At 37.2% G+C, this 13,787-nt stretch overlaps 1 protein-coding gene across 1 annotated transcript in view; it reads right to left on the bottom strand.

Moving 5' to 3' along the window:
• The window catches only part of LOC115216260, a 14,503-nt gene extending 1,116 nt beyond the window's left edge, over positions 1-13,387 (bottom strand). The window contains exons 1-3 of the mRNA XM_029785459.2: positions 13,263-13,387; positions 7,009-7,146; positions 3,867-3,976 (exon numbers count right to left, since the gene is read on the bottom strand). Coding sequence (XP_029641319.2) covers positions 3,867-3,976; positions 7,009-7,141 — 243 coding nt within the window. The 5' untranslated portion in view covers positions 7,142-7,146; positions 13,263-13,387. The remainder of the gene's footprint in view (positions 1-3,866; positions 3,977-7,008; positions 7,147-13,262) is intronic.
• Positions 13,388-13,787: the final 400 nt, after the last annotated feature.

The raw sequence follows: 13,787 nt of genomic DNA, 5'->3' as shown, positions 1-13,787 counted from the left end.
AACCCAGGCTCTTTCAGACTTTGGTTTGCAGCCTCCTGTTAGGGGCCTGCAAAAATTTAAGTCGCGTGAAACCGAATCAAACAATTTTAAATAATTCATATAACCCCTTCTAAATGTGCTGAGTACACTTTTCTTTCGTTTGTCACACACACACACACACACACACACACACACACACACATATATATATATATATATATATATATATATATATATATATATATGTACGCCAGAGAAGCCGTGATATTGGCCCTATGCTCCTTACAGAATAATGTGGACTAACCCTCTTTGTGTTTACACACATACATACGTGCATACATACATACATACATACATACACACATACATACATACATACATACATACATACATACATACATACATACATACACACATCATTTACCCGAATTCGCCCGAATTTGTATTTATCTACCTATTTAGCCCTGAATTTTTAAATTTTGAACACTCATCCGACATTTCGTACAAACATCAAATTCTTAATCGATTCGAACAGTTCCTTTTGGAAGGCCTTACCTCGAATTTTTATCTCTTTATTTGTCACTCTTCCATGCGGTACCTGAACCCAACGTACATCATGCATAGTTTTTACATAACTTTTACATGTAATTTTCTTCACTGATTGTAAATTTATATGTATATTTATTTCGTTGCGTGTTTTAAATTAAGCTTTGGAATTTGTATTGATTAACTGGATGTGTTCCTTCTATAATTTCCCTTATCCTTCGATTTAGCTCGCAAGGAGCACTTCTTAATACAGTCCATATATTGTGAAGTATACTTAAAGACATACTTTATAAGAAAATTTAACATTACACACACACACACACACACACACACACACACACACACGCATGTACCTATATACACACACACACATATATATGTGTGTGTGTGTATATATATATATAGTAATTTCCCTTTGTATAACGGTCATTTTTCATAGCATTTTTTCCGATGGCCGGATAACTGAAGAGATGGCGGCGTGGAGTTTTATCATGGCTACCGAATAATTGTCACATATTACATTTCCAGATATGTGTGTGTGTGTGTGAGTGTATGTGTGTGTGTGTGTGCGTGCGCGCGTGTGTGTGGTAAGTAGCTTGCTTACCAACCACATGGTTCCAGGTTGAGTCCCACTGCATGACACCTTGGGCAAGAAGCCCGTCATGTATATGTATATATATGTGTGTGTGTTTGTGTGTGTGTTTGTCCCCCTCCCAACATCGCTTGGCAACCGATGATGGTGTGTTTACGTCCCCGTAACTTAGCGGTTCGGCAAAAAAGAGACCAATAGAATAAGCACTAGGCTTACAAAGATTATGCCCTCCATGATGGAGCACTCGACTAAAGGCGGTGCTCCATCATGGCCGCAGTCAAATGACTGAAATAAGTAAAAGAGTATATATATATATATATATATATATAATATAATTACAAAACCCCCCACATTTTATCAATTCAATAATGAAATATTAAATTATACCATTTAGAAAAAATAAATCAAAGAACATTTCAACTCTGTGTGAATATATGTGTATGTATGTAAAAGGGAGGATACGTGAATGCGTGCGTGAGGTTTGCGCGTGTGTGTGTGTGCGTGCGCGCAATGGAAGTGGGATGGTTCATCTTTGTTCGCATAGTATTTGGGTTTATATTCTGATTTGGCTGAATCTTGGTTGTTTTTGTTTTTTATTGGTAAGTTACTTTTAGCATTTTGACAAAAAAAAAAAATGCATTCTAAATGTGTATTTTAACGTAAGCGTGCCCAAATAAGTCGAATGCTTACACAGAGCAGGTTTTACTGCCACATCAGCCAAACCGACCGGGTGAAACCAGGTTAGCTGCTAGTATATATATATATATATATATATATATATATATATATAGTGTGTGTGTGTACGTGTGCGTGTATTCTTGTCTCAATGGAAATATACTTTTCTACTCTAGGTATAAGGCCCGAAATTTTTTGGGGAGGGGGCCAATCGATGAGATCGACCCGATTACGCAACTGGTACTTAATTTATCGGCGGAATTTAAACTCAGAACGTAAAGAGAGACGAAATACTTATTTCTTTACTGCCCACAGGGGGCTAAACACAGAGAGAACAAACAAGGACAGACAAACGGATTAAGTCGATTATATTGACCCCAGTGCGTAACTTGTACTTATTTAATCGACCCCGAAAGGATAAAAGGCAAAGTTGACCTCGGCGGAATTTGAACTCAGAACGTAGCGGCAGACGAAATACCGCTAAGCATTTCGCCCGGTTTGCTAATGTTTCTGCCAGTTAGTTTAAACATGTTATTAATATTTGAAATATAAGTATCGATGGTTGATTCTAAGTTTTTTTTCTTGAAGATGAGTTAATCTTAGTTTATCTTTAGTTATTATCTCTAATTGTACTTAGTTTGTGAGGCTACTTTGGGATTATTATTGAGTTAGATTTATTCGTTTTTATGATTATTATTGCGTTGGAGGTTTAAGGGTTTATAAATTATAGGAATACTAGTATTATAACCCGATTTCACTCGGGTTTATTCGGAATTTAAAAAAAAAAAACGAAAATTTTATTAAAAATTAAAAAAGAAATGAGGGCAAAAGGCACTCATTTTTTCACAATGAAAAATCGTTTCCTCGTAGCCGGAATTTCGCGACAAAATGTATGTTTATTAAGCACAACAGCCTGCAGTGCTTGCCGCTGGGCATTAAATGTCAATCGCACAAACCGAGAAAAAAATCACTCTTTTTGCCATAGCAACTACATCTTTATAGCTTGCGAATTTTAACCATCGCGGGTCTCATCCTCACCACGCATTTAGTATCCCTGCCAATTTCCAGCTCGATCATAGCCTCGGTTTGGCCGCCATTAACCGTCAAAGCAAAATGTGCATACAATTTTCGTCCAAGGACTGTTTTGTAGATATACTCTTTTACTCTATTTTACTCTTTTACTAGTTTCAGTCATTTGACTGCGGCCACGCTGGAGCACCGCGTTTAGTCGAGCAAATCGACCCCGGGACTTCTTCTTTGTAAGCCCAGTACTTATTCTATCGGTCTCTTTTGCCGAACCGCTAAGTGACGGGGACCTAAACACACCAGCATCGGTTGTCAAGCAATTCTTGGGGGACAAACACAGACACACAAACATACACACACACATATGTATATATATATATATACATATATATATATATATATTATATATATATATTATATATATATATATATATATATATACATATATACGACAGGCTTCTTTCAGTTTCCATCTACCAACTCCACTCACAAGGCATTGGTCGGCCCGAGGCTACAGCAGAAGACACTTGCCCAAGGTGCCACGCAGTGGGACTGAACCCGGAACCATGTCGTTGGTAAGTAAGCTACTTACCACACAGCCACTCCTGCGCCTATATAGAAGATAAATTTGTTTTAGATAGTTAAATGAGGGAGAGAAAATGCAAAAGCGAGCGGCCACAAAGGTTTTGTGTTTATGGCTTACTAATGGAAGAAATATGATTATTCCCAGTCGTAAATACTAACCCATGTAGCCTCCCGCTTTTGCGTCTTCTTGGGATACAGTCGAACAAAATCACGCCCGTTAAAGCTTACTAGCGAGTTCAAAGGCTGGACATAAAATTAATTCTATAACGGTAGAAAATAATCTGTTGGATGGACTTACAACAGTATAAAAATTGTGTAATAACATATTTGATTACTACAAACAGAGCATTTCTGCAGGTTGTTCAGCAAAAAAAAAAAAAAAAAATTGCAGAACCATCGGACCACGGGAGACTACCATCCACATTATATATGTGTGTATATAAGCTACATGTTGTTTACTTACCCGTGGCCATTCCTTCCGAAAAATAATATTCCCAATTGTATCTTTAATCTTATTCCTTTCAAGGTATTCCACGCCGTGGAACGAAGCCATCGCCAATGACACACAAAATGCTGAAAATATAGAAATAGGGCGATATTAATTGACAGAGAGAGAGAGAGAGAGAGAGAGAGAGAGAGAGAGAGAGAGAAAGAGAGAGAGGAAGAGAGAGAGAGAGAAAGAGAAGCTGTATGAAAGAAGCAGACTGTAAGTGACACAAGGGGAAGATAAGTAAAAAAGGACAAATTAGAAAGAGAAATGAGAGAGAGATAGAACAGCCATATATATATATATAATATATATATATATTATATATATATATATATAATATATATATATATATATTATATATATATATATATATATATATATGCATGGGTGTGTGTGTGTGATGTGTTGTGAATTTAAGGTAAGGAATCCCATAAAACTCCACAATTTAGTTAAATGGAGAAGGGAAGTTGTTTAAATATATAAGGGGATTTTAATTCATGCAGACGATCGTTTCGTACAGATATAAAAATAATGCATATTCATGATTGAATTGAATCAAATTAATTAAATATGTTAATTGATTATATATCAATGAACTCTTCAGTGGAGGAAGCGCGTGGCTTAGTGGTTAGGGTGTTAGCATCATGATCGTAAGATTGTGGTTTCGATTCCTGGACCGGGCGACGCGTTATGTTCTTGAGCAAAACACTTCATTCCACTCAGCTGGCAAAAATGAGTAACGATGTGATGGACTGGCGTCCCGTCCAGCTGGGGAACACATACGTCATAGAAACCGGGAAACCGTGCCCATGAACCTGGCTAGGCTTTAAAAAGGCGCAAGAGTACTCTTCAGTGCAGGGAGTATAAACAAATTTGAAAATATACATAAAAGAGGTTTGAGCCGTTTCCTCTATAGATGAGTATGGCGATTAGAAATTTGGAGTTAAAATTTCTAATCTCCTTACTCATTTATAGAGAGAACGTCTCTGAAACCTCTTTTACTTATATTTTCAAATAACCGTTATAACATTTAGTTATAGTTAATACCTAACAGGACTTACAACTCTTTTTCTCATAAGGATACATACGAATCTCCTAGATTCTATTCTTCTTCTATTTCCTTTCTCAAGTTCATTGTAAAAAAAATTATTTATACTTCCTGTACTGAAGAGTATATTGATATATAATTAATTAACATATTTAATTAATTTAATTCAATTCAATCATGAAATTGCATTATTTTTATATCTCTTTACGAAACGATTGTCTGCATGTGGGGCTTATATCCATGCCGTCACTTACGCACTTGGAATTTTTAAAAAATCCATTTTAAATCAGCATCGATTTTCAAAAATCGTAAAATCTCGCCATTTTTCGCACTAGCCATCGTGACATCAATTTGACGAAAAGTACCGAAATTTGACGAGAAATGTCTCATGGGTATAAACAGATAGCTTATTAACGGTAATTTATTTAGCATTTGCTAATTATTTATTTCATTATGAATTGTTTTGGTTTGCTAAAACTTATTATTTCAATTAGATGTTTTAATCGCCCAGCGTTTCAGGTTTTGATTAGGTAAGACCATTTTATTTCTCAAGCAAAATTTAGGCATTTTGCGCACTAGCCGTCGTAATATCAATTTGAAGAAATTTACCCCAATGTGTAAAATTTCGCCATTTTACGCACATGTACAAAAATAACGACAACACGGGTTCGCTACCAGACTCTGCTCATGTTTTCATCAAATTGGTCCTACCCATTAATATAGATTTTAATTTTTTGAAAAATGCCGAAATTTGACGAAAAATGTTTCATGGCTATAAACAGACATCTTATTAACAATAATTTTTTACCGGGTACCTCAGCTTGTTGTATTATATTTATATTGTGTTATGTTTATATTGCATTATGTTTATATTGTGTTTATATTTATATTGTATTATTACCTCCGCCTTAGCGAAGACGGAGATATTGTTTTCAGTCGCGTTTGTTTGCTTGTTTGTTTGTCCGTGGACAAGATATCTCAAGAACTGCTGGATGGATTCGGATGAAATTTCCAGAGATGTTTGTCCTCGTGACTGGCACGAACTGATTAGATTTTGGGATCGATCTGGCACCGAACAAGCATTCTGGATAATTTGTTATATTTACTTTACTTTAAATGATTACGATCTTACGTTAACTTTCAAATCTTTCTGAATTATTCCCCTTCAGGTTGTAACTATTTTCAATAGTGAATTTTTAAAGTTTGGCTTGTTTTAGATAAGGATAAACTATTTATTACTGTATTGGACAAGGATTCTGGATTATTTTTCCGTTTTTTTTAAACTTAATTTTTGAGAACGGTCGGGTTCATTTTTAGTATTCTCGTTTGTGAGAGCAGTCGAGCTTATTTCAGACATTCTCATTTTAAAAATCATCTCGGGCTAATTGTTGAGAGGACGTTGATGTTGACTTGGCAGAGGTTTGCGCTCTCTGAGTGCTCTTGTATTTATATTGTGTTATATTTATATTGCATTATATTGCATTACAATATTTATGTTGTATTACCAGTCTGTGATATTGCTTTCAATTGATATGTGTGTGTGTGTGTGTAGGGGGAATAGTAGCTATTATATTCAGGCTTTTTGCAAAGGTATTGTTATTGTTTAATTCAAGGTCGGCTGTAAACCAAACAAACCAAAGATCAAAGTCATTTCAGCGATGATAAAAACAGTCGAACAGTTATATACCAGAATAAACCCTTCTCTGGGACTCACTTGGAATTTCACGCTTTTGCGTTCATAGTCATAGGGATTTCCTTTAATATTTCGGCTTTCCAGCGGTCGATAAAATAAGCACCGTAAATAACATCGGCAGGTTTATTCAATAAAAACATATTCTTCCTGCTTGTAAGAAGTCAACAGTTAAGGATGGCGGCACAGTGAATGGATTTGTCGTCCAAAAGTATAATGGCAAGAAATTTTGAGACCCCTGCTTTTTAGAATTCAGTGAATGTCATCACCTCAAAGGATTTTATATTTTACCTAATTGTTACGCTTACCTTCCTTAATCGTTATGACAGATTCTAGATTTGAATATAATCCTTAAGATTAACGATGTGTATACATACCTGTGGTGTAGGTAAACACCGTTGATAAAAGAGCCCATTTCGAAGCCCTTGAACAACAGACAGCTATTCCAGATATAAACGCAGCAAGATAAGTGACGAGTCCAATAGCCAAGAATGCCAAGTGAGTCCTCATAAGATCTGTAAAAAAAGAAACAAAACTTAAAATCATGAAATGTCAGTAGAAATATTATATATCGTCCTAATAAGGATTTCAAGCACAAGGCTAGTAATTTTGGGGTTTGGGGTAAGACAACCAGTACTTATTTTATTAACCCATTAAAGGATGAAAGGCAAAGTCGACCTCGGCGGAATTTGAATTCCGAACGTAAAGTCGGATGACATACTACAAAGCATTTTGCCCGGCGTGCCGACGATTCTGCTGGTTACCTGCCTTAATTATACATGCAACATTGATTTTAAATTTTGGCACAAGGCCAGCTATTTCAGGAGAGGGGTTAAGTCGATTACATTGACCTCATTGTTCAACTGGTACTTATTTCATTGACCTTGAAAGGATGAAAGGCAAAGTCGACCTCGGCGGAATATGAACTCCGAACGTAAATACGGATGAGATGCCGCTAAGCATTTTGTCCGGAGTGCTAACAACTCTACCACTCGTCACTTTTATTTAATTTATTCATTTCTTTTTTGTTTTTTAATTTCAAATATATAATATATCACCTGTGTCTATATATATATATATATATATTATATATATATATATATATATAATATATATATATATATATATATAATATATATATATATATATATATATATTTATAAACAATTGCAGCGTGGAAGGTGTTTATAAGCCATTTAAGAAACACACAAAACCGTTAGATTCACTTCAACATTTAAATTTAATTTGTCGAAATATTTTCATCGCTTTCAGACCGCAACCTGATCACTGACAAAACTTCGTGCAGATGCAGCACGTGTGTGTGTGTGTGTGTGTGTGTGTGTGTGTGGTGTGTGTGTGTGTGTGTGTGTATGTGTGTGTGTGTGTATGCTTGTGTGTCTGTGTTTGTCCCCCCGCAACATCGCTTGACAACCGATGTTGGTGTGTTTACGTCCCCATCACTTAGCGGTTCGGCAAAAAGAGACCGATAGAATAAGTACTAGGCTTACAAAGAATAAGCTCGGGTCGATTTGCTCGACTAAAGGCGGTGCTCCAGCATGGCCGCGGTCACATGACTGAAACATCTTTGTTGTTCTAAGTGTTGCCCTTGTGTACAACAACAGTCATGTAATGAAACACGATTTCACTAAAACTTAATCAAATACCTTCCATTACTTGAAGTTGTTGTCTTCTTCCAATCAGGACTCACACCGTTAGCCACAAAGAATAATCTCTAATTCGAGCCTACTCTAAGCTACAAAGAGTGCGTGTGGCAACTTGAAGATCCACCAACCACACGCGATAGACCTGCGGTTGCACGGGTGCGAAAGCTACGTTGTTTTCCTCATTCCATAAACGGTGGCTTTTAACGAATGGAGAGCTGAACCATCCTGGGGTATAGAGGATTCGCAATCTAGACTAGGATCTGAAAGTTTACCACACCATAGTGGGTTACCCCATGGTTTCTCTGCTTTGTGGCAGAAGTAGGAAGAAAGAGTGAGAGAAAGTTGTGATGAAAGAGTACAGCGGGGTCACCCCACCCACTTCCGCCGGAGCCTCGTGAAGCTTGGGTGTTTTTGCTCAGTAAACACTCACAATGCCCAGTCTGGGAATCGAAACCGCGTTCTTACGACCGCAAGTCCGCTGCCCTAACCACTGACGTTGCTGTTTGTTTGTTTGTTTGTTTGTTGAGCGAAGCGGTCTTCGTCCTGTAGTGGAAGAAGTCCGAAACGTGGTCTTTTGCTATTTGTAAGACCCGCAGAAGAGAAAGTAGGTCAACCCCCGATACCGAGAGCATCGACGGATGGATGAATGCGCATCCAGGCTCAGCGGTTGCGTATGAAGTCGGGGGACAAGAAACAGGAAGAAAGAGTGAGAGAAAGTTGGAGCGAAAGAGTACAACAGGGGTCGCCACCACTCCCTGTCGTAGACTCGTGGAACTTTAGGTGTTTTCGCTCAATAAATACACACAACGGCCGGTCTGAGAATCGAAACCGCGATCCTCCGACCGCGAGTCCGCTGCCCTAACCACTGGGCCATTGCGCCTCCACTGACGTTGCTGTTGCGTTTTATGTCGTCCTAGATCATTGATAAACAGTCGTTTGAGAAGTAGGCGGTCGGTCAAACGGATCCAGAAAACAAATTGCAAAAATCAGACATCACAAATGTGTCACACGAAAACAATGTTATAGAAAACTCCAATAAAAGGCATATTTAAATATTCTTGGTTTCATTGTTTTAGTTAAGTAACTGAATAAAACCTTATTTATGTATGCATATTATAATGTCATTGAATAGATTTGTGTTGACATTGCGTACAAGTCATGCATTGTTAGTTAATTAACAGTTTTGGTCTAATTACCTTAGCTTTTTCATTAATTTATCTTTCTGTTTTCTGCGCAAAAACTGACATTCTCCCGTCGTTATATTTCCATTTGCCAACTGAAGTATGACGTATAATCATATATTATCTCTCTCTCTCTCTCTCTCTCTCTCTCTCTCTCTCCTCTCTCTCTCTCTCTCTCTCTCTCTCACACACACACACACCACACACACACACACACACACACACACACATGTACACACACGTGAAAATGATAATCTAACTGAAAAGACTTTCATTAGAAAGATAAGCTAATTACAGAGCAACGCTAATTGGAATTGATGTAGTTCTCAATGAAAACCAAATAAGAAATATACAACTTGCTCTAAATCCCTAACAATTAGAGAAAAAGAAACGAAAAGACCCCAGCAAAAATCCCTCAAAACAAAGTAACTGGCAGTACTCCAGCTATAGAAGATAAAATATAATTAGAATACAAATAGATTATAAGAACCAGGCATTAGTAAATATACACATTATTATTAACTTAGCAGCGAGCTGGCTGAAATATTTACACGCTGGACGAAATGTCTAGCGGTTTTTCGCCCGTCGCTATGTTCTGAGTTTAAATTCCGCCGAGGTTGAATTTGCCTTTCATTCTTTCGGAGTTGACAAATTAAGTACCAGTTGTGTACTGGGGACGATCTAATCGACTGGCCACTTCCAAATTTCAGGATTTGTGACTTTAGCAGAAAAGTTTATAGTTATTATTATTGATAATAATAATAATAATAATAATAATAATAATAATAATAATAATAATAATAATCCAAGGCCTGAAATTTTGGGGAATGGTGGTAAGTCGATTAAAATATAGTACCAGTGCTCAACTGGCACTATATTTTACCGCCTCCGAAGAAATGAAGAGCTAAGTAGACCAGTGTATAACTGGTACTTATTTTATCGATCCCGAAAGGATAAAAGGAAAAGTTAACTTCAGAAGAATTCGAACTTAAAACGTTAAGACTAGTGAAATGCTGCTAAGTACTTTGTCCGCTTTACTAACGATTCTACCAGCTTGCCGCTTTTGTCAGGCTTTTAATTATATTAATAAATACTTAGACGGCGAGCTGACAGTAACACAGTTTGAAGTTCATATTACAACCAAGTTGACAAAAAGGAAAAGAGAGCATGTTCTCTACTAGTTCAGAGTAGTTATCTACTTTATGAGTCTCTCCCCACCCCCGAATATCTTACATCCAGAGTGAACGATGACTACGGATCTGCCTTAGCATAACTCATCGAACCATGGGAATTTGGTTCGTACGGGAGTTTCCTGATTTCTGGCCCTCGAATATACCTGCCTTTAGTTCCTCTACGCTCAGCACTAGAAATTTTCGGTTTATATTATCAAAGTAGTCAACATCAATAAATGTACTATCCAAAGAACTAGAGCTAGAAACAAATGAAAGTCAAGTTTTTCTTCGGTAGTATGAACATACCTAGCACTGACTCAAAAATTCGAGGCACAAAAATTTTTTAAAAAATTTGTTCCACAGTGTAATGAATGAATATATATATGTATGTGTGTATATCATTATTCAGTTTATTTCAATATTTCTTGCCAATAGAGAAAGAACTAGTTTCTAACCTAGATCCAAGGTTCCTCCATTGGAATTTCAACAGGGTAATTTTGTTTGTATGTATTTTTGTATGTGCAGATTTGTGTGCTTTATGTATTATATTCTCATGCATATAGTTGCATATCTAGACATGCTCTTATATATTTAAATGATAAACTTCAGGTAAGTTTTACAGATTTTTACAGTTCCAGTGAGGGATTGGATCTGTAGTCTTCGAATCAGCTCTCTCCTTTCTGGTTTTAGGAAGCCTACTTTCTCAAGATTGGTATTTAGGCAGTGTGTTACATATCCCAGGGTCCCAATAATTACAGGTATAAACATGAACTTGTAATCTGGATAGAGTAACTGCAGATTTCTCAGTTGTTCAGCATAGGTGTTCTCTTTTTCACTGATCTTCAGCTTTAGGTTAACATCCACTGGGCAGCTAATTTCCTCAACTGTGCACAGTTTCTCTTCTCTATCCCAAATCACTATATCAGGTCTGTTGTGCTTACATTTTATTGAGGTCTTCACTGGTACATTCTACCAGTATTCCTTTTTATTATGAGTGCCTATGGCTTCTACAATATTGTGGATTCTTATTTCTTTGTCCTCGGGATTATCCTTTCGATAGATTTCATTATAGAATATCCTAGCTACAACACCATGTCTCATCGGTAGATAATACCGTGATGACATTTGCGGACAACTGCTTATGATGTGGGAGATGTCTTCAGTGTGAACTCCACAAAGTCTGCATCGGTTGTCACATTTTACGGCTTATCCTGCATCTCTATCCCTTTTGTGCATCAGGCACTTGGTTGATATTTCCTGTTCCTGGATTGCAAACGCTTACCCTTCGAAGTGGGAGGTAGTAATTCGGCTATTGGTCCATGATAAACTGCTTTGATGATCGATGTTACTATCATATCCATAACATATCCATAATCTACTAACATATCCATAATCTTCTGCTCATATAGGCTCATCCTTTCATCAGATGATACGTTGAGGTAGAGTCGTGCGACTTCTTTGGGCATGTGTTCTAGGTTATCAGACAAAGAGTGTTGCTCAAGGAGCTACCTTCCGAGTCTTATGATGTTATCAGCCTCATGTACGCAAACTTGGTCAAGGGATGAACTTCGACACTTGGTAGTTAAAAGATGTTGCCGAAGTTATATGATGCGACATTCAAAGGCATTTTGGATCGATGTTAAACCTTTGCCGCCTTGTTTTCAATTTAGATAGAAGCGGTCTACGTCACTGTTTATGTGGAAATTATGTATGCTCGTTGGTATTTTTCGGGTTTTCACATCAATGGCTCAGATCTCATCAAGCATCCAATCAAGCAGTCCATATGTATGTATGTATGTATGTATGTATGTATGTATGTATGTATGTATGTATGTATGTATGTATGTATGTATGTTATGTCAGGTCACTTTCGAGTGCTACTGGTAACATGTAACCCAGTACAACCTGTTGCATGGTCGGGTCGTTGGCGACTAAACCGGCAACCCCACCAAGCTTGCTTGGTGAGGAGGGTGTTTATTGGACACCCTGCGGGATGAAAAAGAAAACCCGTCAAAGGGCGGAGGAACTTTGTTAGAGCATCCTTCTAGGAGAAGGTAACTCAGGTAACTGGGATAACTTCGACATAAAACCTGCGGCTCAGTGGTTACCGATGATGTTGACTTGTTCTTCTTTTCGGATTATGGCTGCTGTTGCTTAGTGAGTGGGATTGACTCAGTGCACAGCCTTTCCTCACTTTAAAAAAATCTTCTTGCACAGGCATTACACGATAACAACATTGATTAAGCTTCGTGCAATGGCCATACTCGATAACGAGGGGCAGCCACCATGTATGTATGTATATGTATGTATGTATGTATGTATGTATGTATGTATGTATGTATGTATGTATGTATGTATGTACGTACGTACGTACGTACGTACGTACGTATGTATGTATGTATGTATGTATGTATGTATGTATGTATGTATGTATATGTGTGTCTGCCTGCCTGCCTGCCTGCTTGCCTGCCTATCTATCTACCTGTCTCTTTGACTGCCTGCTCGCTTGCCTGTCTGTCTGTCTGTCTGTCTATCTATCTATACAATACACATTGGCAGAGAATCATCCGGAGGGCAGTGTCTCTGCAAGTTATTTTGAAATAAATTTACTCACGTATTCTTTGATTGTATTCTAAACTGTAACTTTCCTGTTGTATTTCTGGTACGCTGAAGCTTATCTCAAGGCAATACTCGTCTGTTAATCCTTCAGTGTCTTCGGGAACTGAAAAAAACACCAACAGAAAAAGGTTACAATGGAATCAGTTTGAGAAGCTTTACAAAATAACATAATAGCCTTCTCTCAATTTCAAACATATATTATATCAGTCTCGCTACATTCATGTTTAATAGTTCCGTGCCATATTGCACGTCAGTCCGTCCACGCCCACCCTCATATATGGTTCCTTAGGAAGTTTGGATCTTTTCGGTTTGACCGGCTGTTTTTAAAAATAATTTCCACGTAACTAAACACTTTTAAACTTCGTATACTGGTAGAATGTGTTTATAAAACATCTTTTTCTCTTGACTTTATTGAGAAAATTCTATAGTTTGTAAGATATTTGTTGTTTTTTTTCTTCAATTTCTGCAATTTCAATCAATCAATGACGTCTATTGAGGTGAAAACATTCGGTGCCCTATT

The sequence above is a fragment of the Octopus sinensis genome, linkage group LG10 (genome assembly GCF_006345805.1).
Source record: "Octopus sinensis linkage group LG10, ASM634580v1, whole genome shotgun sequence".
Taxonomy (NCBI): domain Eukaryota; kingdom Metazoa; phylum Mollusca; class Cephalopoda; order Octopoda; family Octopodidae; genus Octopus; species Octopus sinensis.
This window is presented reverse-complemented; position numbering and strand designations above follow the sequence as displayed.